Below are 25,607 nucleotides of genomic sequence, written 5' to 3'. Positions count from 1 at the left end.
AGAGTTCTGTCTTGTAATTTTTATAGGAAACTCTGTGCCATGAATAATCTGTTTTGCAATGGCCAAAACTCTTTGGGGCCTTTGAGTGGTATGGTTAACTAAATGCTTGAACCACACTGTGCTAAATGGCAGTGCCTCAGTCCCACAGTGCAGTATGACATTGTTTTCTCCTGCTGGCTTCTAGCGTATGGTTTTAAGGTCCCTGTAAGGTCTTGCTGTGATTCCTCGACGGAGCATCAGAAACTAGCCGGCTTTCACTTCTTCGTCGAGCTGACAGTGCAGGGTTGGCAATCTTTATTCCTAACTAGCTCCTTGTTGTGTTTTACTGTGTTGCTTTGCACATTGTTAGCAGCACCTTTATTCAACACACGTGTTGTCTCAGGATTTGTTACTTTGTGGAACTATAGCCTTTCCTTCTTCTCACTGTAGAAGGTCGCACTGAAATATTATCAAAGACAAAGGTCTAAAGCTTTTAGCCACAGACTATAGTTTTGTTGTTTTCTTGGCACAAGAAGACAGGGGAAAGCCTTGGCATGTTTTTGCACCAAACTGTGTGTACACAGCAGAAGCTGCTGTTGTGCCAACCTTGGCTCGTGTTTGAGCATACGAAGGAAATTGCGTTCCCGTGAATTTGACAGGAGAGACCAGTTAAGTGTAGTCCTGGCATGTTGGATACATGGAGCTCTACAAAATGTCATGAGTTTCCAAAGCGGTGCAGTGCAAAGGTCACAATTTTAAAAATATGGAATTCTTACGTCGTGTATTTGTGCTCGACACTAGCAGTGCGGGCATCAAGTTGGCAACTACCATTTGTAAGTTGCGGAACTGCTTGAAATTTGTGCTGTCGTGAGACTAGTGCAGTAAATAAAAGTGATTTTTTTCTCGGAGTTGTGAGAGAGAGATAATTCTGGTAGATGTGTGATATACAGCAGGTGATTTGTAAGACACAGGTTTGGCTGCCTTTCTTTCCTCAGTGTTTCGATTGTGCTTTACCCTCTCTCTTGGCAAATTTCTGCACAGTGCGTGAATGTAAAGTCTGCGAACAGTGCGGCCTGATAATTTTCTCTTCCCAAGTCAACTTTTACAGTTGTCTAGTCAAAGTGGCACATCCGATGTCCTTCTAATGACAACGCAACTCTTTCCCACCACATAGAAGAGCCTCCACCCAAATAAAAGCTTTTTTTTTCCTTTTAAAATGGAGCACAGTGTGAAGATGGCTGTTGCTTCTTGCAAACAACCAAATACTATTATCAAGCTGGTTTCAGATTTCTTAATTTAGACAGCTTTCTGTGAAAGTTACTTGTTGTTGTTTGTCATTGAATGTGCTAAGATGAAGTGGTATGTACCCGTGTGAACAAGGAGTGGAAACTTCTTGCGCAGCTTGATCTGTAATATGACTATCTCATTTTGGTTTGATGTTAGAGGTGAATTTAGGTGAATACATGTTATTTTTGTCCAACACTTTTAGATTTAGTCTTTCTTAATTTTTAGTCTTAGAGTATACTCATTGACTGCATATATGGCTGTCATTTTTGTTTGTACAGTGTTCGCAGTTAATTATAGTTGACTAATATGCCTAGAGAATAGTTAATTACACGTTAAGGCAGCTTTTCTGCCTTATCAGCTCTCGAGTGTGGAGTGGATATCAAAAGCAGTTTTCTACAAAAGATTGTTTTATCAAATGTGCAATTGTCTGCTGCTGTGACTGTCTGCCGAAGTGTTTTGCCTTCGAATCCGTCTTTATGCTGTGTAATCAAGTTGGATATGGTCTACACATAACTTATGTTTCTATGTATAAAATATAAACTAATCCCGTACTGCCTTGCTGACACGTGCTTGTATGTTGCCAGCTTACTAGGTGTGATGCAGTGCCTATGTGTACAGATAAACAATGCATACATTGTACAGTTTAAATCATATTTCTTTTTGGTTTCTTTTTCGGCGATACTTACATTTTTTTTCTCCCAAATATATTTCTCCGAAATGTCTGTCGACCTCTAAAGTTACTTCAACAAGTCATGTATGTGATCCAAGCTGGTAAATGCATATATATGTATACTCAAAAATATATTTTGCTTTATGGTATTATATGTTTTAAAAAATAAAGCGTACATCTCTACCATCAAAGGCATCAATTCAGTGCACGTTGAGCATATTTCAGCTCCTCTGCAAACGCACAAACACAAACATCTACTCGCCTCTTTAGAATTAAGTAGCAAAAATTCAACATGCTGGAGGAAGCGGCAATCATGCTTTGTACATAACTTCACATATGGCTCTTCTCTTCGCTGATACAATGCTCATTCCCGACAAAACGCGCATTTCGCATACAGTGAATGAATTTTTTTTCGCCAACACGTTCGTAGAAAAATGGGAAGAGCTGCATCAAGTGAGGTCACGTTATGCAGACGTACGTACGTTACAGAATTTTGCTGTTTTGAAAACCGTCCCGAAGCATAAAAAACCCGCTGTTCTCCACGAAACATTCCCCGTATTCAGCGCGATCGCCCAGCCCAGGCATGCTTTGTCAGGAAACACGACGACACGGCTTTCAAAACAGCGTCGGTGAACTCTGACCAGAGAAAGTGGGAAGAGAAGGAGACGAAAGAGAGAGAGAGGGAGAGATACCGAAAAGGCTCGCGTAAGTGTGAAATGTAAATGCTGATCGAAGCATCCGCGGCTCATTTGGCTGCTCGCGGAAACTGGCATGTAGGAGCGGCGGAAGAGGGAGTTCTCCGTTCGGGGCAGCGAAAACACGTGCAGGGAGAGAGCTATGTACGTGGAGAGAAAGACCGCGTCAGAACTGGAGCGAGGAGGGTGTTTTCTTCCTCGCCTGATGGCTAAGCTGATCGCGTGGGCGGCCGAACGTGTGTGTGGGGGGGCTGGAAGGGGGCCGCGAAAGGGGGGGGGTCTACCACAAGCGCGCGCACTGCCTAGCGAGGCGGAGGAGGCGGGCAAAGCGGCGCCGACATCTCAGACCACACGGCGCCTAACGGCACTCGTCCGAACCGCACCCCTCCTCGGCAGCCGTCGCCGAAATTTCCTCCTCCGTCTCTACGTCCCACGGCTGGGCCGCTTTTCTATAGTTTGCGTTCTCAAACCGCCGCGTCGCCCCGTCACAGACGCAACAAGTCACAACAACTTCCACCACAATCGTGTGCGGCGCTTTTTCGGACGGTGCGCGAAGCGAGTCGCTCGGCGAGGGAAAGTGAATCGAAAAAAGTTTATCTCTTCACCTCCACCAGCACCCATTGTTCGTCCCAAATGCTGCAGCTTACTGCGGTGAGTGCATCATTTCTCTATCTTTCTTTCTTTCTTTTCCTCTCCCTCGGGATCCCAACCTCCCCCTCCTGATGCCTGGCGGGAGAATGTGCTTTTTGAGCTTGTCAACGCGCCGTGCTTGACGAACTGCAGCAACGCCGAAACTTCAGTGAGCCACCTCTCGGGTGTTCGATACCGTTTTCTTCGGGAAGAAAGTACTTGCAGATTATCCGCCGCTTCTCGATCGGTCCTCCTGTCTGGCGGTTTTGTGGGATCCATGCCGTTGTGGAAAAAATCTGACATCGTGCCACGACTTTTTTGCTGCTGAAATGTGTCAAATAAAGGCAAGCGACTGTCTTGGCGATTACGATAAATTCTCGTCGCCGGAAGAAAACTATTTTTCGCTTGCAGGCATCATCGGAAGCACAGGTGCACAGATCGAAATGTATGGCCCGCGCGGCATTGCACGTTCCCGGCTTCCGTAGTCCGGCATGTCTTTTGCGATTGAACTCCTTTAAAGCTACTCGAAAACAAGTGAAACCTGCTGCTATTCTCTTCAGAAATGTACTTGTTAAACGGTCATGTGCTTCGTGACACGATTGTGAATTTCGCGCTGTGCGAAATTCCCAATCGCCTTTCAGCTCAAACTTTCTGGTTTGCTCACGACCATGCATGTATAGTTATGGTTACGCGCTTGGCTTATATTGTGCAATACACGCGATGAGCAAGCTGCAGCCGCAGAAACTATAGGGGCGCGCAGAAAAAAAATAATAAAAAAAGTCGATGAAGCAGGCCCACAGAGAGAAGAAACCGGTGCGCGCAGAAGCAGTGAAGAGAACAGGCCCGAGACATCCCGGTACTCCCACTCATCTACGACTGGCCAACTTCTTCGTCTCCTATATATGGACAGTTCGCCCCCGCGGAACGGGCGCGTCCTAGCTGTGCTCGCCGAGTCCGTGCCCATTTCGGCACGTCCGCGCGGCAACGGCGCAGTGCGACCCGCGCTGAATGGACATATCGCGTAAAACGTGGACCCCCCAGCTGATAACGCGCCCACTGCCCGCCTCGAGTGACCGCATGCGAGGCTGCGTGCGCAGATCCACGCCCGAGCAAACCGAGTCATCATCAGTCGCGCCTGCACTCGGTGAGCTTCTGCTTGAGCCATACGAAGCGTTGTGTGTAAGCAGGCACGTATACCGACCGTGGGTCTGCGTAGCCGAAAGTTGGGACTTGTATATTTTACGCAGGTCGTGATCGATCGAGTTTGACGATCGACTGCGCAGGCGAGGTTAAAATCCACCGGAGAAATAAACTGATGCCTCAACAGCTCGTGATCTGCTAAACGACACAGCCGCGCAACAGGCGAGCGCGGATGTCGCACTGAAAGCAGCGGCCTGTGCCCTCTATGCACCTCCCAAAACTACACGCTGTTCAATGTCGTCGGAACCAACACTGATAACACGTTTCCATGACTTTGCTGTGGAAAAGAGGTGCGGTCTGCTGAGCTGAAGTGCTCGGGACACAAGCGGGACTACGGCTCCGTTTTGGAGATAAAGGGCAGCTATAGTATTCGCCGTATAGCGTACGTAGTATATATATATATATATATATATATATATATATATATATATATATATATATATATATATATATATATACGCTACCCCGCAATTCACTTCCCCGCGCCCTTCCTGACGTTCTCGGCTATCTCTCGGGGAACGGGCGCTTGTATCGCTAGTCGGAGCCAGGAGGGAGAGAGGTACTGTATCATAGTTGCGCGATTACGTCGTGCGCGCGGAATGTGTCCTCAGAATTTCGGCAGATCTTGTACGCGCCAAGACGCGTTAGCCGCCGAGGGGTGGGGGGGGGGGGGGGGGGGGCGGGGTGCTCGCGAGGGCGACGCCGTGGTAGTGGCAATGACTCCTACGGCAGATTATATCGCGCGCCAGCGTTATCGCGCGCACGGCCGTGCAAACGCTCGCCGAGCGGCCGAGCCGAAACGCGCAGCGTGCGCGCTTCCTTCGCGCCCCTCTCCCCTCCTTTCGAAACCTCCTTGCCAGCAGCCCCCCCCCCCTCATTTTTCCCTTCTCTTCGCCTACTTATATTTCGCAATGCAGTAGTGTGCATGTATCTGTTACGCGAACGCGTAAGCCGACCCCTGTGGGTAAAAACTGAACAGCCTTGAGAATGCTTCTTTCATGCCACTATAGCCCAGACGTGTGCTGCAGCTCCATCTCTCACACACTTAGCTGACGGGGCTCCTCCATCAGCCATCACTGTTCTCATGTGGAGACCTGTGCCAAGCTTCTGGTAGAATGCATGGAGACCCGAGGGACAGCTGAAACAAAAACACCGGCAAGTCACCAGGAGTGAATTTTAACACCTTATCATCCGCTGCTGCAGGAACTGTGACACGCGATGTCATCCCACAAGCCATCTTTGGCAATGGCATCATCAAGACAGTGCATACATATACTCTTCATTGTCTCATTGCTGGTCATCACATCACATGCAGGTAAGTGTGCATAGTGTCTCTTGGACGCTGTTATTGCTACAGACGTGTACCTGTGTCGGGCAAAAGAAGGCTGTTCTTGATCTTCCTTTTTCTTTAATTTTTGCTGTATTTTATGAGTCCAAGTCTGTTTTCCGCAAGTGTGAGTCTATTCGCCTTATTCTCGGGCAAATCGTATCTCCTGGTGCTCTTTATATGGTGTTTATATGACAGGTTTTGAAGCACAACTTCTGCAGCACAATCTGCATGTCGATATTCACAAAACCTGAAGGTCTGGTAGTTATAGCTATACATGTACCACTGTATATAAGCTACGAGATTTCGTGTGCATTGAATTAACATACACTGTGTTAGAGAGCATGTTATTACAAGTATTAATTGTTCTGAGTGGTACCATTATAAGTGGTCTGCATTGCATGCCATTAATTGAGTGGAGGAAAACAGTAAACAATGCAGTTGAACCTCGTTATAACAAAGTCACATCCAACATGAAAACACCTCCATTATATCTGATGCTCATTATAAGCATATATTGTTACATACCGATATCAGCAAAAAACTTGTATACTTACTTTGTCATATCCATGTTCATTATATTGAGGTTTGACTGTAATATGAAAAATGTTAAAGGGAAGAGAGTTCGGGAGTTGCACTTGCTGCAGTTATCTGGAATCACTTGTTGGTAAAGATGGAAGGAACTACATTAATGGAGGGCAAGTAGCTGCTACACATGAAACATTATTGAAGATTAGATGGTTTCTATCACATTATATATTAGGAGACCAAGGAGAACTGGACTTGGATTTCCTTAGCATTCCTTTTTTCATCCCATGCTTGGTCTCAGTTATTGGTGCATGCATTAATATTATTTCTGCTAGGCCATTTGGCGCAAGTGATGCTAAGAAACAAATAAAATGACAGTAGAAGAGTTACAAAATACTGACCAAGCCCGGTTGCCCAAAACACGATTAGCACAGCATGATCCTCTGTCCTCTATTAAGAGACACAAGGTTGCCAAGTCAGCTTATGGCTTGACATTAGTGCGTGTTGTATTATGTTTGTGTAAAAGCTTGCCAGACAGCATGTTCTGAAACTTTGTTGAAACCAATGAGCTGAAGCTTAAAAGGCAGAACAATAACACAGATAATTCAAAATTGCTGCACTGTAACATCATTGTTTCAGGATGTAGCTCATTCTGAAACAAGAAGCTTGATACAAGTTCATCAATATGCAACGACTGTGCATAGGAACGCTCAGTAATGAGGGCAAGAAAATTATGTGCATCCTTATGTAAGCACTGTCAAAAATTATTACCTTTCCTTATGGAACTAGGAAAGTAAGAAACATTACCCGCCGTAGTTGCTCAGTGGCTATGGTGTTGGGCTGCTAAGCATGAGGTCGCGAGGTTGGCCATGAATAGTCGCATTTCGATAGAGGCAAAATGCGAAAACATCCTTGTACTTGGATTTAGCTGCACGTTAAAAGAACCCCAGGTGGCACAAATTTCTGGAGTCCTCCACTACGGCATGCCTTGTAATCAGATCATAGTTTTGGCACGTAAAGCCCCATTGCTCCATCCTGCGCTCGGATGTGCATAAACTTTTTTTTTTTCATGTCCTTTTTAGCCTCAGTCTTGTTTACCTTTAGTTCCTAGGAAATAGGCTTTAGACAGTGTGTATTCACTGACTGCATATATGGCTGTAATTTTCGTTTGTACAGTATTTACAGTTAATTCTGGGTGACTGATACACCTACATAAAGCCTATATAATTTACATGTTAAAACAGCTTTGCTGCCTTTTCAGCTCTTGAGTTCACGTCAGGTTCAGCTTGTTATTAGTTTTCTTTATTGAATTCAAAATCAGAAACATTGTTAATTAAGTTGTGTGTGATCAGGTGGCTTTATGGTTTAGCAGTACAATGCATCAATCCACAGCTCTTGCATGCCGGACATGTGCAAGCAAGGCACTGTTTTTTTTTCTACCGCTTTCTATGTGTACTGGGTTTGTCAAGGTTATAGGCTTTGTCTTCAAGGAAACTGAGGACTTTATCACAAGCAGGAAGAAGTAAAATGACAGAACACTCGTGCATTTCATATACAATGAAGCAGGCAGTGCTTGCTGTGGCTTGTGTCGACCTTCCGCTTTTCTAGGACCACTGTCGCCAGCCTTCTCGGAGAGCTGTCTGTCCGAGAAGCTGTGTCACGAGAGGAGGGAGGCTTCGTGACGGCGTCTCTAATGAAGCCTCTAATTGAATCAAATGACGCTTCCTGTGAGGAAGTGGGGCACTTCTGGAAGTGAATTGATAGCGGCAAGGGCACCATCTAGGTCGCGCTTCCCTTTGCGGCTGACGAATGCGTTTCGCGCAGCACGTACCGTGTGAGCCAACGTAGGCTGCCTGTGAGACTTCTCCCTGTGTCCTCCCTTTCCATTGCATCGCTTCGTCTAAAAAAAAAAAAAAAGAAAGAAAGAAAGAAAGCTGGCCTGGAAGAGTGGAAAAAAGTTGAAAGAGCATGTGATGCAATTGAAGCCACGAAAGAAAGTTCAAGGGTGGGAACTTGAAGTTGCACTCTTTTCTTTAAGTTGCTACAGCTCAGTCATATATGTGCACTACAAAAATTACAGTAGCTACCATGGCAGCAGTCTAGTTAACTCCACTTGGTTACCGCATGAACGTGATATCAAGTGCCTGAGATTTTGAATGGGAGCGTTCTTACTTTAGAAAATAAAAACTGAATTAATAAATTTAAACATGATCTAGCTTAAATAACTTTCTTCTGGTCTAAGCGTGTGGAAATAATTTTTTTTATATCAGGTTCAATCAATCGAAAGTGAGCTGTATTTAAACAATTTGAGAGATGCATGCGAAATAGTTGGACCACTAGCCTATGTGGCTAGTACTTCATCCAATACAGAAAATACATATGCAGGTCAATCACTTACATATTTGCTCAACAAGTAAAAACATTGTTTACATGAACAAGTCTTAATTTACTAAGGAAGTGTTATTACATTTGACTATGCGAGAAGAAGCGTCTATGTATGAGGTCAAAGTTTTGCATTACTTTTATTTCCACAGACACAGTGTTTCAAGTTATAGCTCCAAAGAACTCCAGTCATATGGCAGGGGCAGTTGAAAAACAGTGGCTGTTAAAGACATTGAATGGTTATGAAGGAAATGTCCATGGCTTGCTAAACATAACCACCAACTTTAACAAGCGTCACAAATGAGGCCATTAGTGAAATGGGCATCAATAAGTTCAGTCAACCACAAAAGGTCACGGACCATGGGATTTCATAAAACGTTGAATTTCCGAGCAGCCAAAAAAACTTGTCAGTAAAACCATAAATCACTGTTGTTCGCATTTACTAGCAGCGGCTGGAAATGCAAGCACAAGACTCCGTTGTGAGACTGCGGATAAATTCAGCTTTTTCTCAGATTCCGTGGTCCATAATGTTTTGTGGCCGACTGTACATGAATTGAAATTTTGTGACTAAATGCCTCGAGCAGTTGATACATTATGACTGTGCACATGTTATGCTGCTACAGCTGTACCTCTGCATATCTTTCTACAATAAATGCATCAGCAGTTGTATGGATTGCTTTATACCAGTGTTCCTAACTTCATGTTTGGATAGTTTCAGCAGATTGCGGCTCAAAGCACTTTATTTCCAACAAAATATTGCTGAGTGATGATGATGGTGATTTGCTTAGAAACTTTTTTGATGCGTTAATTGTTACTAGACATATTCCTTATTATTTTTTAAGCTATTGCTTTAAATTGTGTCCTGTGGTGACAAGTTAGAGACCAGTGTGCGAAAAGGCAAAACAACTTGCGATTTCGTAAAACGGTATTAGATTTCAAGGTTTTGCTTTGCGTAGAAAAGGCGTTTTGATGCAATCAGATGGCTCACTAATAAGATCTTTCGTACCTCCTTAGAGATAGCGACTAATAGAGGCATGCATATACCTGTTGGTAAAAAAATGGGGGTGAGGCACAGTACTGAGTGAATGCTTTTGATGAATTTTAGCAGAGCAATTTACTGGCTATCTACATCACTCAAAAAAGGCAAAGTTGTTGTTATGGTGACCGAAAGCTCAATAAATTTTGCAAATTTCTTTCTAAGTTACCAACGCTGCTTCATGCCCTCTTCAAACATCTTTGCTGGCTTAGCACACGTCTGCCAAGCAGCCTTTCTAGGCCGTAACGCGATACAGCCCTGCTCCCTCCGCAAGTCTGCTGACTGGCCTTTTTTCATCGCATTTTTTTATCAGCCACCGACAGTCTAAAGTTTCACCTCTGCTGCAATGCAATGGCTGCCTGGTGTGCTATGAGACAGCACTTGAACAGAGACGTGGTCTTTTCTTTAATTTTTTTTTCTTTATATGTATGTCTATTTCTCTTTTCTTTTTTTTTGTACGCAAGCTCTTGAACAGACGCATAGACATTTTGCAAGAGAGTGATTCAAGAACCATGCAACCGTGACCTTGTCCTGTGTCTGTCCTTGGGGCCATCTCATTTTAGCATGTGTGTGAGGCTGTAAGACTGCATCACTCGTCACTGCTGTATAGAACATACATCTTTAGTGACTAAATCATTGAGAACATCTAAGGCTCCTCTTATTTTATCAAACTCGCTTTGGAAAACAGATTGAGGCAAGCATAATCTGTAGCGATTTTTACACTGCCAGTATCAGTCATGCACTGAAGGCCTTGGAAAGTCTGGTGACCTGCATTTTAATTCTGACGACTTCGAAAAATTTTCACTTATTGCTGCTTTGGTCTTGCTTAAACCGCATAGTAAGACTGCATCGGTCCATATTATTCAAGAAAACCTTTGGCGTCATGCTTGCCTTGTCCAGACTTTGCTGATGGACTATGAACACACTCTGTGCCTCCCCAATGGCAAAGTGCGCATACGACAGTGCTATTATTTATTTATTTTTTTAAATTCTGGAGGGACCAAGCAAGCAAATAGAAGTGTTTTGGTGAACCATACAGACAAAAGAATGCAATCCTGCTGCAAAAATTTGAGAAAAGTGAAGCAGCAGTAATCACAAGATTTCCTTTCAGGTTGTTAGAATAAAAACATTGGTCACCGCATTTCAAACACTTAAAAATGGAAGAACTGAATGGAACCTTGTGTTTGTACTCCTTAATTTTCCGTACTTTTACTTTCAGTAGTGTTCATAGAAACATTGCTCCAGCCTGCAGATGAGTGCAAGAGGCAATCACAATACAGTCAAAACTAGTGATAATGAAGTCACGTCGGACGATAAGGTATCTCCGTTATATCCGATATTCATTATAAGCATATAGGGTAGAAAGTTGGGCTAGTTCATGGTTCATGACTATATATGTACAGTGCTCACAATTTCAAACGTAAACAAAGCTGAAACTGCTACATCGCTTTATTTTATTTCCAGTTTTACCTGTACTTGTAACAGTGGCTTAATTCAGGCTCCAAAACTTGCACTTGGGACTACTCCATGCTTGGTAACCGGCTACTGAGCGATTACATGTCGCACTTCCATGTAATCACTTGCAAAAGGCATTCATTGCCGTTTGCATTTCAGTTTATGAGCACTGTGCAGCACAATGAAGACAAAAACAGGTTTTTTTTTTTTTAATCAAATATGTTCAAGGTCAGCACTGTGTGAGAGTACTCCTCTCCCTCTTATCTTCCTTACAGTGTACCTATAGGTATGCATTTATTATGCACTGATATCGTTGAAAAAGCTTTAAGGTTTACTTAGTTGGATTCAGTAATTTGTTATATTTGTGTTCAATATATTTATGTTCTACTGTATTTTTTTCTGCATTCCAACCTCAGCAGCAGCACCCAAGCCATGCCCAGGCTTGTCGTGCAGGGCAGGGTGGGGTTCGACTGCTATTTTACACTCATTCCAAGAAATGTTCGTGTTCATTAGTGACTTGGAGAAATAGCGATGCCACGGTGCACCGGCCATTTTCTCTAAACTGTGCTGCAGTGTAGCTGGGACTCCTTGTAATACATTTTCTTGCAGGGTGCCTTAGTTACCTGTTCACGATATGAATTGCTTGCTATTAGACTTGCTGCCCTTTGCCTTACATTTGCAGTCTATTAGTGCGCTTCTGGATTGATAGCACTGGCATATCAGAACAGTGGGCTAGCGTGACTTAGTGCACATTATCCACTACTCTTTCCAGAGAGAACGAGGGCTGACGAGCGCCATGCACAATACACTCGGCAGTATACAGGTGAGAAACGGCATGCCCTTCTTCTTTCAGCCTCGAACTAAGACCGACACATGAGCTGCAGCTAAGGAAGAATAAATAACTTAAAATAAGCTAGATCAAAAGTCTATGAAACATGAGCTCACAGTTATTCTGTGTGGCCTATAGTTACTTGTGCAGTGCCTAACTGTAACCTTAATATTCAATGGTAATTTACATTTAAAAGTTGACCTTGGTCATGACCTCATTATGTGCAGTGCCTAAAATTTTGTAGCCTTAATATGCACTGGTAATTTACATTCAAGAAATGACCTTGGTCATTCCCTAAGTGCTATTGGCATGTGCAAATTAGTTAATTATTGATACTATCTAGCTTCTTACTGTTTCTTCTTTTATTATGCATATTTAAATACTTAACAGTGTTAGCTTAACAGTGTTAGCATACAACAGTGTTGTATTTATTGTGTTGCACCTTAACCAAATCCTAGCATGCTGTGTGCGGTGGGTACCTAAATAAGGGTGGTGGGCTCTTTATGCTTTCTGAAGCACAACATCTCGAGCTGTGGTGCTGGCATACTGCTTTATTGACCTCATTTAGCTCGCTGATGCAAGACATTCTAAAGCGTGCCCCAGTCAACTCCAGCTTTCGTATTCAAGGCGCTGCACTAATGAGTGCTTCGAGTTAAATAAAAGGGCTTGACATGACCATAAATGGATGTCACATTATTAAAAGAGTCCAGTAGGAATGACTTCAGTTTGATTTCCCTTAACTTTCCAAAATCTGCATAATTGCCCAAATGCACATTTAAAATCGTGCTAACATGCAGATTGAAGACATTGTGCCTAATTTTTTATTTTACTTGTATGAAGAGCTTAGCTTGAGCTTGGGTTTACTGTGGCATGGAATTTGAACACCACACAGTACTGTTTGCATCTTTTGTGCTTTTCTCTTTTTGGTGACTAGTAGTACCGCTCAACTCACGGAAAATACTGTGCTCTATTTCCTGCCCTAATATTGCTGTTAATTGTCTCTGTGGACCTTCATGTGGTGTTGGGACAACATCATTGCTGATAATTTTGGTACATAATGAAGCCAACCAGAATTGCACCGCTGTCACACTTTAACCCATTCTATCTGCAGCGGGCTTACGGTGTAGGGAGCTTGTCACGCAGCTTCTCATTGCTTGTCTCGCCAGCGCATTCAAGGCAAGTTCAACCTGACCACGCTCTGACCCTTTAACATTACCACAGCAAATTTTGTAGTTTTGTTAATCTCAAAACTCTACCCATGCTGTGACAGAATCGGATGAAGACGACTGGGACAGTGTTCAGCAACAAAGGGTTGTGGAAGACACTCTAGATTTGGCTCAGCCCTCAGGACAGCACCATGTTGGAGGCACTGGAGGCGACACCAGACACACATCGGAAGTTGAAGTGCAGAAAGTATTCGAAGAGCGCAAACCAGGATCACATAACTTCACTGCTCATCGTTACCGGCAGACACCCGAGGAATCTGAAGAGGAGGACACGGATCAATCACGCACAAACTACACCCGTCGAGTGTACACTGTATCTGCATCAGGTGCCAGGGGACAAATCAGCAGAACTGATTCTGGTAGTAGGCACCGGACAGAAGAGGACCGATCAGGAGGCCGTCGGGGCTCAGCACACTCTGATGTGTGGTCCAGGAGAACAAGCACAGATAAACCAGATGATGCCGATGGCAGCAGGCCCACTTATATCAGGCGCACTGAGTCAACAACGCGACACCGATGGTCAAGCCGTGGTGGCAGTGAGGATGATACAAGTTCGTTGTTGCAGTCCAGGCGGTACGGTTCTGCAGAAACTTTATCCGGCAGGCACCGATGGTCGGCAACCACTGAGCAGCCAACACGTGAGACTACTTCAGTGTATGAGGCTCGGCGGGCATCAGTTGACCGGGTGACCTCACGGCAAAGGTGGTCTGGTCAGTACAGCACAGAGAGGCCAGAGCGTCCCACCTACACGCACCATCGGTCTTCTACTGATCGCCCCTCAAGCAGACGGACCTGGTCAAGCCACTTGGCCACTGAAAGGACGAGTTGGTCGGCGAGTGGAATCAGCTCTACAACCACTGATACTCCTGAGGAGGACAAGAGCGGATCCACTTATGTTCGACAGCAGTACCATTCGATCACAGCAGGAAGTCACCATGGCACGAGTGATCGTCCAGAAACTTCCTCGGAAGCTCCACGCCGTGAACACTGGGGTGCGGGCAGTCGACACAGAGTTGAAGCAACTGGCTATGACCGGGAAAGTGATCGCGATGGGTCAAGAAGATGGTCATCACAGAGGGGAACAAGCGCAGAGGATACTGTGTCCCGAGGACAAGAAGAGAGACGGTGGAACTGGCGTGGCTACACGGCACGTTTTGGCGAGCATGGAAACGCAACACACCGTGTAGATGTCGGTTCACGTACGCGGTTTCAGCCCACAGTTATCAGTCCGCCAAGTCGTGCTGAATATGATGGAACCTCGGTGCACCAAAGGCATCGTGTGACAGCCTGGCGCAACACTACCATTGTCCGTGGGGAGCCGACACACTGGTCTGAGGATACGCAGAGGCGATACGGTGGCCACGATGATGTCAGGAGAGGACAAGGCGAAGACACAACGTACACGAGAACATCGTACACAAGGCGTATCAATGGAACTATATATTACGGTGGAGGGCAGCATTCATCACGTTGGATGTACGGGAGAGATAATGTAACAAGTGGCGGCTCAGTGACATATGGATCTAGTCGTGCCAGTGGAACATACGGTGGTGTGGAAGGGCAGACCGAGCCGCCTTATGTCCGACCACAACCCACGGAGACGCATAGAGTCACTGGAGGTGTGGATGACATCGAAGACGACAGGCATCCATTGACTGGTAAAAACGAAACCTTTGAACAGTTTGGGATTACGCTAACCTGGTGGAAGGTATAACCAGCCTTTTATGAGAACAACATGTCCACTAACACACTACATTTTTTTGCTTTGTATTGTGACGTATGTGGATAAAGACTGTGTAAATTGAATCTAGTCAAAAGGCCTAAAGCTGAGCTACACATGGCCATTCAGTCAAGAGAATGTTAATCATTTATTGTCGCTGTCCAGAGTCTGAAACAGATTCAGTTTTGTGTGCATGATAGCTTGTGTATACGATACACGTGTTTGGTAGTTTATGCACAGGACTAATGCTATGAATATACATGATTTTTTGTTTTCATGCAACAAAAAAAGGTTCTTCAACACTGGTAACTTCTTAATTTTCAAATTTAATGACTGGGCAGTACTTTGGCGTCAGGAGTTCTATACCATTTTCTTAAGTGTCAGTAGAAATTTACTGGTTTGTCTGGTGCCAACTGCAATTCAATCCATAGCTACCTTAACCAGCTACACACAGTATCACAAAGAAGATACAGTTTTCCATCTGTCAAAGAGCTGATGATCTGGTACTTGTCGCCCGACATCTTTGGAAAGTGATGCCACTAGGGCAGAACAACTTGTATTCACTGCTTTGTTTAGTGCTTGAACTTAGTTTGTTGTGGCTTTATGTAGCTTCAGAATGTAGGGAAGCGTTTTCAAATCAGAAATTTTAATGTTCTCTGGGCACTGTGGAATTTTTTTGGTGGCTTGGCTCTTACTCGAGACAAACTAAATGCGTGGGCAGTAAAAAAAAAAAATTTTTTTTTTTTAGAAGTAGCAAGCTAGCTTGTGGCACACACAGCATAAATTAATGCCAAGAGAGGCACCAAGAAAGGTAAACATTAACTCCAGGCAGAATGACAGCTTGTGATCCCTAAATTCTTTCATGTTTTTATTGTCTTCAGTATTACTTTGACTTAAATCACGAGCAGTATTGCCAAGAAAGACAATATGTCTATGCAGCAATGCTGTGAGTGAAGGAGAGTGGATGTCATCTATGCCTCATTATTTCTATGCTTCACCTATACTCTGCGACTCTGAAATATATGCTTACAATTGGGGAGGAAGTGGCAGTGTGAAAATAGAAATGCACCACTGCCTTTTCACGCAGTACTGTCATTGCCACTGACAATCCTGTGAAAAAGGACAGCAGCAGTGAGTGCACCTGTGGGAACATGAGATAGATGCAGGCCATATAGTATCATTTTTTTAAAGATAATATTCAAATGCAGAGTAATTTGCATTTTATCATCAAACATTAACTGGCTCTCCGCAAATCGTTGTCAGGGGAGTGTACATCAGCAAGAGCAGAGCTTATATTTGAAAAGTGATGGCCCCACTCTTTCTTTGTTTTTTGCTTGCTTTCTTTTAGAGCTGAGCTTTCTTTAGCCTCTTCCCTCCACTTCATGTGGACAGCTCTCTCACTAAGTAAGACTGGGCCAATCCCTGAGGCAGTATAGTGAAGGGTGGCAACTTGGTGGACTGATATTGATACCAATGTGTCGTTGCAGGGGTTTATAACTCGGTTTACAATGCGGGCCTATTCTGGAGGCTGTACAGCATCACAGTGTCCACGTTCCCCATAACTTTAACCAATAGAGCTAATGAACCAGCGTCATCCAACACCGTCTCTCAGCAGGTCTACCGTGAAGTTAATCGCTTGATTTTGATGATATTCCTCTGAAGGCTCCTGCCCAATTTTTTTTCTTTCTCTCTCTCTTTATTTATTGTGCAACTATACATTGTTTACTACTACTGATATTATGCCGTATATTCATTGTCGGTGTGACGGTCACTTTCTCAATTACAGAAGCTCTGTCTGTGGCAACAATGACACATTTGTTATATTAGGACATTAGCCTCTCACTTTGTCGGGACTTAATTTTTGTTGTTAATGTTCCTTGGCACAGTCGAGGGGCACCTAAGAGTCATGGTGCGCCCACAACTAACCACGAGCTGTCGCCATTGCGTGAGTTGTAATCTTTCTGGGGTTCCGACACCGCAGCACTATCGCGAGGCTCCCACCAGCCACATGCCTGCGAAGACTCGAGTTGCTACCCAGCAACAGGAAACCTGCTCATTGGTAGGGAGGACAAACTGTCGGCATCATCCACATGCGGCTTGCGTGGTGTTGAGACATACTGCATCGTGAGCCACCTTAAAGAAAAGACCAAGTGCTTCCGATGTGACTCAACCAAGAAAGGAAGGGATTACCACGGCATTGAAAACATTGTCTCTAGGTGAGCTATAGTTTCATGGAAATAAAGTGCTTTGCTTGTGTTCCTGCGATGGACAAGGATGTTGGCAAATCAGTTCTGTGCAAGCCTGCAAACTGAAGGTAAGTTCATGAAAGGGAAAATTGTCATCCACCCTACAGTCTGGTGGATGACAGTCAAGTGGATGCCATTTTTTTCTTTCGTGAATCTTCCTCTACCCACAGAACTGATTCATCATATTCAGTGTCCCTTTACTTTGAGTTGTTGCTTAATCCAGCCTCACTCTGCTAGATGCCAACCTCCTGGCTAGCTCAGAATGTAGAGCAATGATCCAGAGAGACATTGGTCCCAGGTTTGATTTCTGGACAAGAACTTTTCATCTGCGAAGTTTTTTTCCTGAGAAATTCATACGCATTTCTTTTGTAGCTTCATGCTACAGTCATGTGGATGACAATTTTCCCTTTCATGACAACAATGTTGTATGCTTTATTTTTTAAGCTTGGTGCTGGTAGAAGTAAAGGAAAAGAAATAATCGCAAGAGGGCCACTAAAATGCAAGCTCTACCTCTGCATCTTCCATTTAAATACACTGAAATAAAGAAATTGTTTTGCATGGCGTACATGGATTGAATTTGATGAAGTTCCTTTCATTGAAAAAAAAATAATAATAAAGCTATAATCTATCACTTGTAGAGAGCAGGTTTTTATTTAGGGCCAGCAATTCTTTTTTTTGTGGAAGTTTGCTGAGAATTGCAAGAAAAGAAATTAAATAATAAACAAGCATCAGTTTTACAACTCTTAAGTCAGCAATAAGAAGTTACAACAAAATTTTGTAAGCTGCACCCACTGAAACATACAAAAGAAAATTTATGTCACACCACATTCTGAATTGTACCAATAACTTTTGAACAGGACTTTTGCAAAGTTAAGTTAGAGATGATGTAGTAATTTTAGGTAAGTATTAAACAAACACACAGTATATGTCCTCTTTGGACAAGTTAGCAAATGCAGTTTGCAAAATTGAGGTTCCTCGAGAGTGCAAGAAGCAATTATTTATGTTCCCTATTAATGTGACCAGTTCAACATGAGTTTCAAGTGCAGCGTGTATTCGGAGGTGAAAAAGAAGGCTATTCATGTCAGTGAAACCCGATGTGGTTTCGTTGTGCTAGAAACCACCGAGTGCATATACCCACACTATGACCATGCTGCTGAAAGTCCAGTCCATTCAGCACTTGGAACAGAACAAGAGGGGAGAATGGGTTTCCCTGAATTTCCTTGAGATGAGCTATTGGAAAAGCCAGTTTGGCAGCCTTCAGTCACATGGTCATTGTACGACCTGCAACCACTGTAGTTGTTTGTGGTACCACATGACCGCCACCTTCACTTTCGGGGATGTGATCAGTCTCCTTTTTCTTGTTTTCTATGTGTGCATTGTCTGAAGCAATGTCACTGAAAATGTGTAGATTGTACTGTAACGAAACAGTGGCGCCATCCTTGGGTTCACAGGAAGCAATGTGTGTTTGTTGCAGCCACTATGGACGGCAACACTATTTCGCTGCAGTGGAATCTAGATTATTTTTTTTTTTTTAGTATCATTGCTGCAGATGTCACCCACTTTAATTTTACTTCGGATGAAACAGGGGCAAGTAATGCAAACAAGCATGGTATTAAACTGTACCTACTGCAAGGTGATGCGTCGGTGCAAAATTTGAGTTGAGATCAACTATCACTTTAGTTAGAAGAGTCATGTACACTTGGTGCTCCTTTTTATGTAACATTCAGTATGGCAGAGTTGCAAGTACCATACCCTGCTTTGTTTGCATTTCAGGATTGGCAAAAGGCACAAGGGGACATGGTGGCAGTCTGAGAATGGCGTGCAATCCGTGTCCATTCGGCTGGACCTGGAAGCAGAGTTTCACTTCACGCATCTGATCATCACATTCAAGACATTTAGGCCGGCTGCCATGCTCATTGAACGATCGCATGACAACGGGCGCACATGGAAGGTACAGGAAAAGTACATGTATGCCATTAGTCGTGCTGCACTCATCTGTTGACTTCAGCATTGCTTGCCGAGGAAATTGTCCGTGTTTGTTTAAGTTGATGTTCGTTCGATGTCGGTGAGGGAAATTTGAAGGTGTTGTGGATGTTGCGAAGTCACATTACAGTAGGCAAGGCTGTGACACTGTTTGCAAGGGGTTAACTGTTTATTAAGATAGAATAGGCAAGCGATAGAATGCAAACTATTTACACAGACATCAGACTACGAGCCAAAAGTTACAACGATGTTACAACTTTGGTCTTTCTTCTCTTAGCCCGATCTCCATTGAATTCCCCTCCAACGGCCCTGCACATACCTAAAAGCATCCCCAACATCCCCCTCACCCCTTCGTTCGTCCAATCACACTTTGGTGTATACAGTGTGTACACAACGAGGCTCCAGGGTGACACTAGCCGGAGTTCCAATACGTCAAGGCCGTTGCCATACATCCTTTGCAGTGCAACAGGTCTCTTGTCTCGCAGCTCGCAAGACACATTTCCCCAAGGAAACCGCTTCCACGCCCGTTTGGTCATCTGGTCCGTTCGCAGATGGTCTCGGCATGATGCAGTTCAGCGGCAAGGGGTTGACTTCAAAGCTATGGCACTGCTTGCGCAAACTGACTGGCAGAAGCCCCGACTCAGTCAGCCCGCTTAAGCGCTCTCCGTAAACCGCAGCTCCCCCACCCTGATGGCTATAAGCCTCCGCCGCCATGTTCATGTCGAACCACGCATCTCTTTTGATGACACCGTGTGACTCTTACATGTAGCCACCTGCACAAACAAAGCCGAACTCCACTGTTTTATGGCTTGCTTTTTTCTTTTCTGTTTTTCTTATGTTAGGTTTATAACTTCATGAAGGGGTTCTGGCACTAAATTTCTTTATGAAATTCCTTGGCAGAGCATAATGTCATTTTGCAAGATATCGCATTACACATCAAGGGTGGCCTAGCCGGTGCCATGTCTCAGATGTAACTTTTCACAAATATGCATGTGTCTTATGGCCAGCTTTCTTGTCATACAGTCAGGCAGTAATTTCTGTTCTGATTGCATATGCAAATTTTGCTTCTTGCTGCACTAGAAGCTGTAGGCACTTGGGTGGTCACTTTTCTCAGAAGACAGGGCCATTGTTTCTTTACTAAACTGGAGAAATGCTTTTAATTAAAAGTGTATCTAAACAAGTTGAGCCAGTGATACTGATATCTGCAATGCTGGTGCTTGGTGGGGCTCTTCAAAAAAAAAATGTTTTCTTTGTTATGTGTGCTCAAATACATCCATCTTGCCTCCTTTCTTATATAATGAAAAACTATAAATGAATTTCCTCTGATTCAAAGATCTCGCCAGATCTATGGCATTATGATATGCAGAGCTTTGCAATTGAGCTTCTTTAAAAAGAAACTGTTCTGTTAATGGCATTGTACTGTGTTAGTTTGCTGCACATTACAATGGCATTGTATTGTACTGTGAAGTGAAGCTTTCTCGTTGAATTTTGCTATTCTACTATATATCCTAAGTAGCATATTGTTCAAGAGTGAAGGAAGCTTCTGTTTACGCAACGGCTCACTTAAATAATGCAATGTGCTCTTTTTCTCTGCGAGTCACAAATGTGGCATGTGTGTGCAACAAAACTCGCAGGTGTACCAATACTTTGCGTACGACTGTAGCGACGCCTTCCCACACGTACGGAAGGGGCAAAGGCGAAACATCACTGATGTGACGTGTGAGTCACATTATTCCAACGTCGAACCCTCGACCAACGGAGAGGTCATCTTCCGTGTGCTGCCACCGCACATCCACATCGATGACCCGCACAGCCGGGACGTGCAAGACTTGCTCAAGATGACCAACCTGCGCATCAACTTCACTCGCCTCCACACTCTTGGTGACAATCTGCTGGACTCGCGTCGGGAAATCAAGCAGAAGTACTATTATGCCATCTATGACATGGTTGTTCGAGGCTCGTGCTCCTGCTATGGACATGCTAGTCGCTGCATACCAGAAGAAGGAGAGTCTTCTGCTGCAAAAGATGACATGGTGTGTACTTTTTACATATGAAAAGGGTAAATCTAAATTAAAGTAAACCTAAGATCTTGGTCTGAAAAATCTTCTGTTGGTGAAGAGTTGGCCCCACGGTTTATGAGATTTTCAACCTTTCTTCACCATTAGGTGTTTGGCAAGTGCCTGTGCACGCACCACACGAAAGGCCTTAACTGCGAAAGCTGCGAAGATCTGTACAATGACCAGTCTTGGAAACCAGCAAGTGAGAAGGACCCAAATCCATGCAAACGTAAGGCAGCCTACGTTGATACATTTGATTTTTTAAACTGAAGCTTTCTTTGCCTCTTCCTTCGACTTAGACACTGCAGCTGCAGTTGTCTTGCACACTGCATGGGGGAGTGGTTCAGAGTGTGCATATACATGGCAGGAGCATGGCAGATAGGAAAGGCAATGAGAGAAACTTGGTTAGACCTTTGCACCACATCGAATGTCCACAATGCCCTCTGGGGCTCCCTGGGTGTTGCCACAATACCCTCTTGACAGCCGTAATTATCCGTGACCCCTTGCCCAAGTATTGCAGAAACTGCAGCGCTTACCTTTCTGCTAACGTGCCAACAATCCAGAGGGGAGAGAGATAGAATGGTAGAGAGGATATAGGGAGAGCAGGCAGAGAGTAGGTAGAACCGATGCAGCCACGAAACGAGTGAAGGACAGCCTTGGCACTCTTCGCCCTCAACTTGCACACATGTGGGGAGGGTGGTAGAGGGAAAAGGCAATGCGAGAAGGCGAGGAAGTGCTACTACTAGACATGACAGCAGTTGCGGAGAAACTGTATAAATTTATGTTCAAGGTTCGGTACAGATCTGCTATTTCTGAAAAATAAACACCATGCAAATTTATCAAGCGGACAAGTGACGCACGGCTTGCAGACTCAAAGCTGCATTACAGCACCATAGCGTCTAGGTGACACTGTGGAAGTGGTTGTACATTAAATCAACACTTCTGTGCCTGCATGGTAGTTTTGCGGCTATAGCATTGCTCGAATACACAGGTTCAATCCCGACTGCGGCAGTCACATTATGACGGGGGTGAAATGCAAAAAAGCTCGCGTACTTAGATTTAGGTGCTCGTTGAATTCCCCCAGAGGATCAGAATTAACCTGTATTCCGCCACTATGGTGTGCCTCATAATACAATTGTGGTTTTGGCATGTACAGTCCCATAGTTCAATTAAAGTTTAACACTTCCGCAATGATGCAATGTGACGTGTGGGGTAATGATAGCGCTTACCTTCTCACAGGTTATGAACAGTGATGCACAACATCACCTCAAGCAAACACGTCTTGCTACGTGTTCTGTGTATTACGCAGATGAGCAGCTGTGGTGCATGCAAGATAGCATTTACTGTGAACTCAACACTCTCGTATTGCACTAAATGCTGAAGAAATTAAACATCTGCCATAATCATCACTGCTTATTGCCATTCAAAGCAAACGGCACAGAATGATTTGCTTACGTCAATTCACACAGTGTTTGGATCTAAACAATTTTTTTTATCTGCTATACTCTGTTTCGTACTTAGCAGACAACACTACGAAGGCCAGAGAGTCTTATCTCACTACTTGCACCCACGATGAAAAAGTAGAGTGTCAGATCAGCAAAAAACAAAAGATATAGGTATCGTCTTCTGTAATTTGACTTAACATTAAATGCCATTATGTCAAGTTGCAAGATGTGACAGTTGTATTACACGAAAAATGTATCAGATGTTAACCTATTTACCACCAAACAAGCAGAGTGACACGTTTCAGCGACCAGTGGCCACAGCATACTGCTTGCACTTGCAATGAAAACATAGCATGTCGCATACTGGATGCACAATTGCGCACAAATGATGCTTTCTCTGACATAGCATTACACCAATTAAAAGTTATAGTAACCTATATCTTGGAAACGAAGCTTGCCGTCTGGTGAAGCTTTTTGCTCAAAATTCTTATTTCATTGTTCTTGCAGGCAATATGTCAAAGTTAATGTCCCCAGTGCTTCAAACGTATGCTGAGAAAGAAAATGGATATATACTTTGCCATGTGTCTTGGCCCCTTTGTATTCCTTAATACTCTCCAGTAAATAGGTGCATACATAGTTTTGTGCAAAAAGGGCATGCTTTTCTGAGCTTTTCTTAACAAATTTTACTCTAGGGACATCAGTGCAGAAATAACAAGGCAACAGGAGTGGCGCATATTTGTAGCTTAGTAACTGATTTGCTCACTCGAACAGCAGCAATAGCTGTCACTGCATTCGAGCGAAGCCATGAGCCAGAAGACGCCCTTAGTATGTCCGAAAAGTGTGAGAACTTGCTTATACAGATCTGATGTCTTTGATGTATTGAGTCATTCATTCTTGCTTTGCTCGTAGTGCCTTTTTCACATTGCGGTGTACTATTAAATTAGGAAATTACAAAAAATACTGAGAGAAACATGAGAAGTAAGGGGTGTCCTTCAATCAAGCTGTCCTTGTTAGGGGCTATTCCTTGTATGTGATCCCTTATACATGTCTTACACTTCATATAAAAACACTTTGATCATGCAGTTCTGGGCTCGTGACAACTCATGCTGACAAGTAGGCTCATTGCATTTTGTTTCAGCCTTACCACACTATGCTTAAAACCATTCTGAATCTGCCCTATTACAGACTGATTGATCGATCTTAATTTCCCAAAACAACACTGGAACTATGAGAGGCACCATAGCGGAGGGGTTTGGGTTAATTTTGGCCACCTGGTGTTCTTTAACATGCACCTCAATCTTAAGTACACAAGCACTTTTGCATTTAGTCTCTATTGGAATGTGATTGCCACAGCTGGGAGTCGAGCCTCAGATCTTGTGCTCAGCAGCAGAATGCTATAGCCACTATGCCACCTCATTGGGTCCATGTTGCATACTGTGCTGCCGTCTTACGATCTGTGTTTTCCACCCGGTGCTGCAGCCTGCAACTGCAACGGGCATGCCAGCAAGTGCCACTACGATGCGGCCGTGTGGATGCGTTCGGGACGTGTGAGTGGTGGCGTCTGTGATGACTGCCAGGACAACACTATGGGCCTCAACTGTGAACAGTGCGTGCCGTTTTACTTCAAGGACCCTCAGCGTGACATCAGCGATCCCTATGCCTGCCAACGTAAGTCTGGTCTACCTGTGGGCGTTATGAATTGCCGTTGGCTATTTCAATGGGACAGCGGTGCATGGGACGGCAGAGACTTTGAGGTGATCAGCAGTGGTTGAAGAAGGGACATTTGGAGCCATTTAAACAAGGGGTCGCGCCTCTGTCGGAGCAGAAACTGCTTTACTAAAAGACATGCAGGCCTTGCAGCGCACTGTAAGGCCTGCATGTGCAAACCACGTTTTTCAGAGATTAAGATTCTTGGCAGAAGCAGAAATCAAACAGCATGTGAGCTAATGGAAGCTTATTATATAAGAAGAAAGGTTCAAGTTGCATTAGCGATACATCTATCTTGCTCTACAAATCGGAAATGAGATTGTTTGACCGCTGGATAACGCAGGTTCATGAACAGCCTGCGCAAGCGTGTATGTGTATATATATTCCTGGGTCACTGCCCAAACTAAATCAGTTGGAAGTGCCACCTGTGTTGTCTTCTATGCATCTTCCTTTTGTGTGTGTTTTAGCTTATGGCAAAAAACATGTCTTTTAGCAAGCACAAACTAGGCCAACAAGCAGTTCTGTTGCAGCAACTGCTTTCCTTGTTGGGATGCCTAGTTGGGATCGATTAGGTAAATATTAGTTTATTCAAACAAGGAAATACTGCTAAGTACACTAAAATAAAGTATAAAAAAAATGTAGAAGTTATACCAGGCAAACAAAAATGAAATTTATGCAAAAGCAAAAAGGTGCATAGGCATATATAATGCTTGTGTACGTTTCTGTTGATCACACCGGCTATCTTGGTTATTCACACAGTTCAGGACAGCATATTTAACTGGTTCACCAAACTATCAGATTATTTGAAATCAATTGCAGCTTGCTTTAGCGCGAGTTGACTTAGGAACAGGCTTACATGACAGCGATATTAAGAGTGGTTGAATGAATCTGAAAAATTTCAATGAAACCGTTCATATTTTCAGACTTCTTCGAATTAAGTATAGGTGCAAGTCGCTACAACTAAACTGCACTAGTTGCTTTTGCATGTTGGTCACAGACCCATCCTGTCACCCCTGCCAGTCTATACCTTACGTCCGGTCAAGTGGCACAGGCATTATACACAGCAGCTACCTTTGTGACAGGCATTATGCTTCACTTGCAGTGGTATATAGTACTCACAGATTAAGCTGCACAGTATGGCAAGCACAATGTGGCCCTAGTAGCGTACTTAGAAAAAATTACCTAAAAGCAATCTCATCAAAATA

General features: G+C 44.0%; 1 protein-coding gene across 3 annotated transcripts in view; it reads left to right on the top strand.

Moving 5' to 3' along the window:
• Positions 1-2,941: 2,941 nt before the first annotated feature.
• Positions 2,942-25,607, top strand: part of LanB1 (laminin subunit beta-1) — a 63,238-nt gene continuing 40,572 nt past the window's right edge. Inside the window, exons 1-9 of one of the 3 annotated variants that reach the window (XM_075669492.1) lie at positions 2,942-3,282; positions 5,665-5,776; positions 11,962-12,012; positions 13,289-14,902; positions 16,946-17,180; positions 18,984-19,161; positions 20,828-21,226; positions 21,359-21,479; positions 24,175-24,363. In XM_075669492.1, coding sequence (XP_075525607.1) covers positions 5,680-5,776; positions 11,962-12,012; positions 13,289-14,902; positions 16,946-17,180; positions 18,984-19,161; positions 20,828-21,226; positions 21,359-21,479; positions 24,175-24,363 — 2,884 coding nt within the window. In that variant the 5' untranslated portion in view covers positions 2,942-3,282; positions 5,665-5,679. Of the gene's footprint in view, positions 3,283-4,199; positions 4,406-5,664; positions 5,777-11,961; positions 12,013-13,288; positions 14,903-16,945; positions 17,181-18,983; positions 19,162-20,827; positions 21,227-21,358; positions 21,480-24,174; positions 24,364-25,607 lie in introns of those variants that run through there. The other 2 variants (XM_075669493.1, XM_075669494.1) reach the window with 2 other exon arrangements.

Source organism: Dermacentor variabilis, chromosome 9 (genome assembly GCF_050947875.1).
Source record: "Dermacentor variabilis isolate Ectoservices chromosome 9, ASM5094787v1, whole genome shotgun sequence".
Lineage (NCBI taxonomy): Eukaryota > Metazoa > Arthropoda > Arachnida > Ixodida > Ixodidae > Dermacentor > Dermacentor variabilis.
The sequence above is the reverse complement of the archived record's forward strand: the minus strand, read 5'-3'. Positions and strand labels throughout refer to the sequence as shown.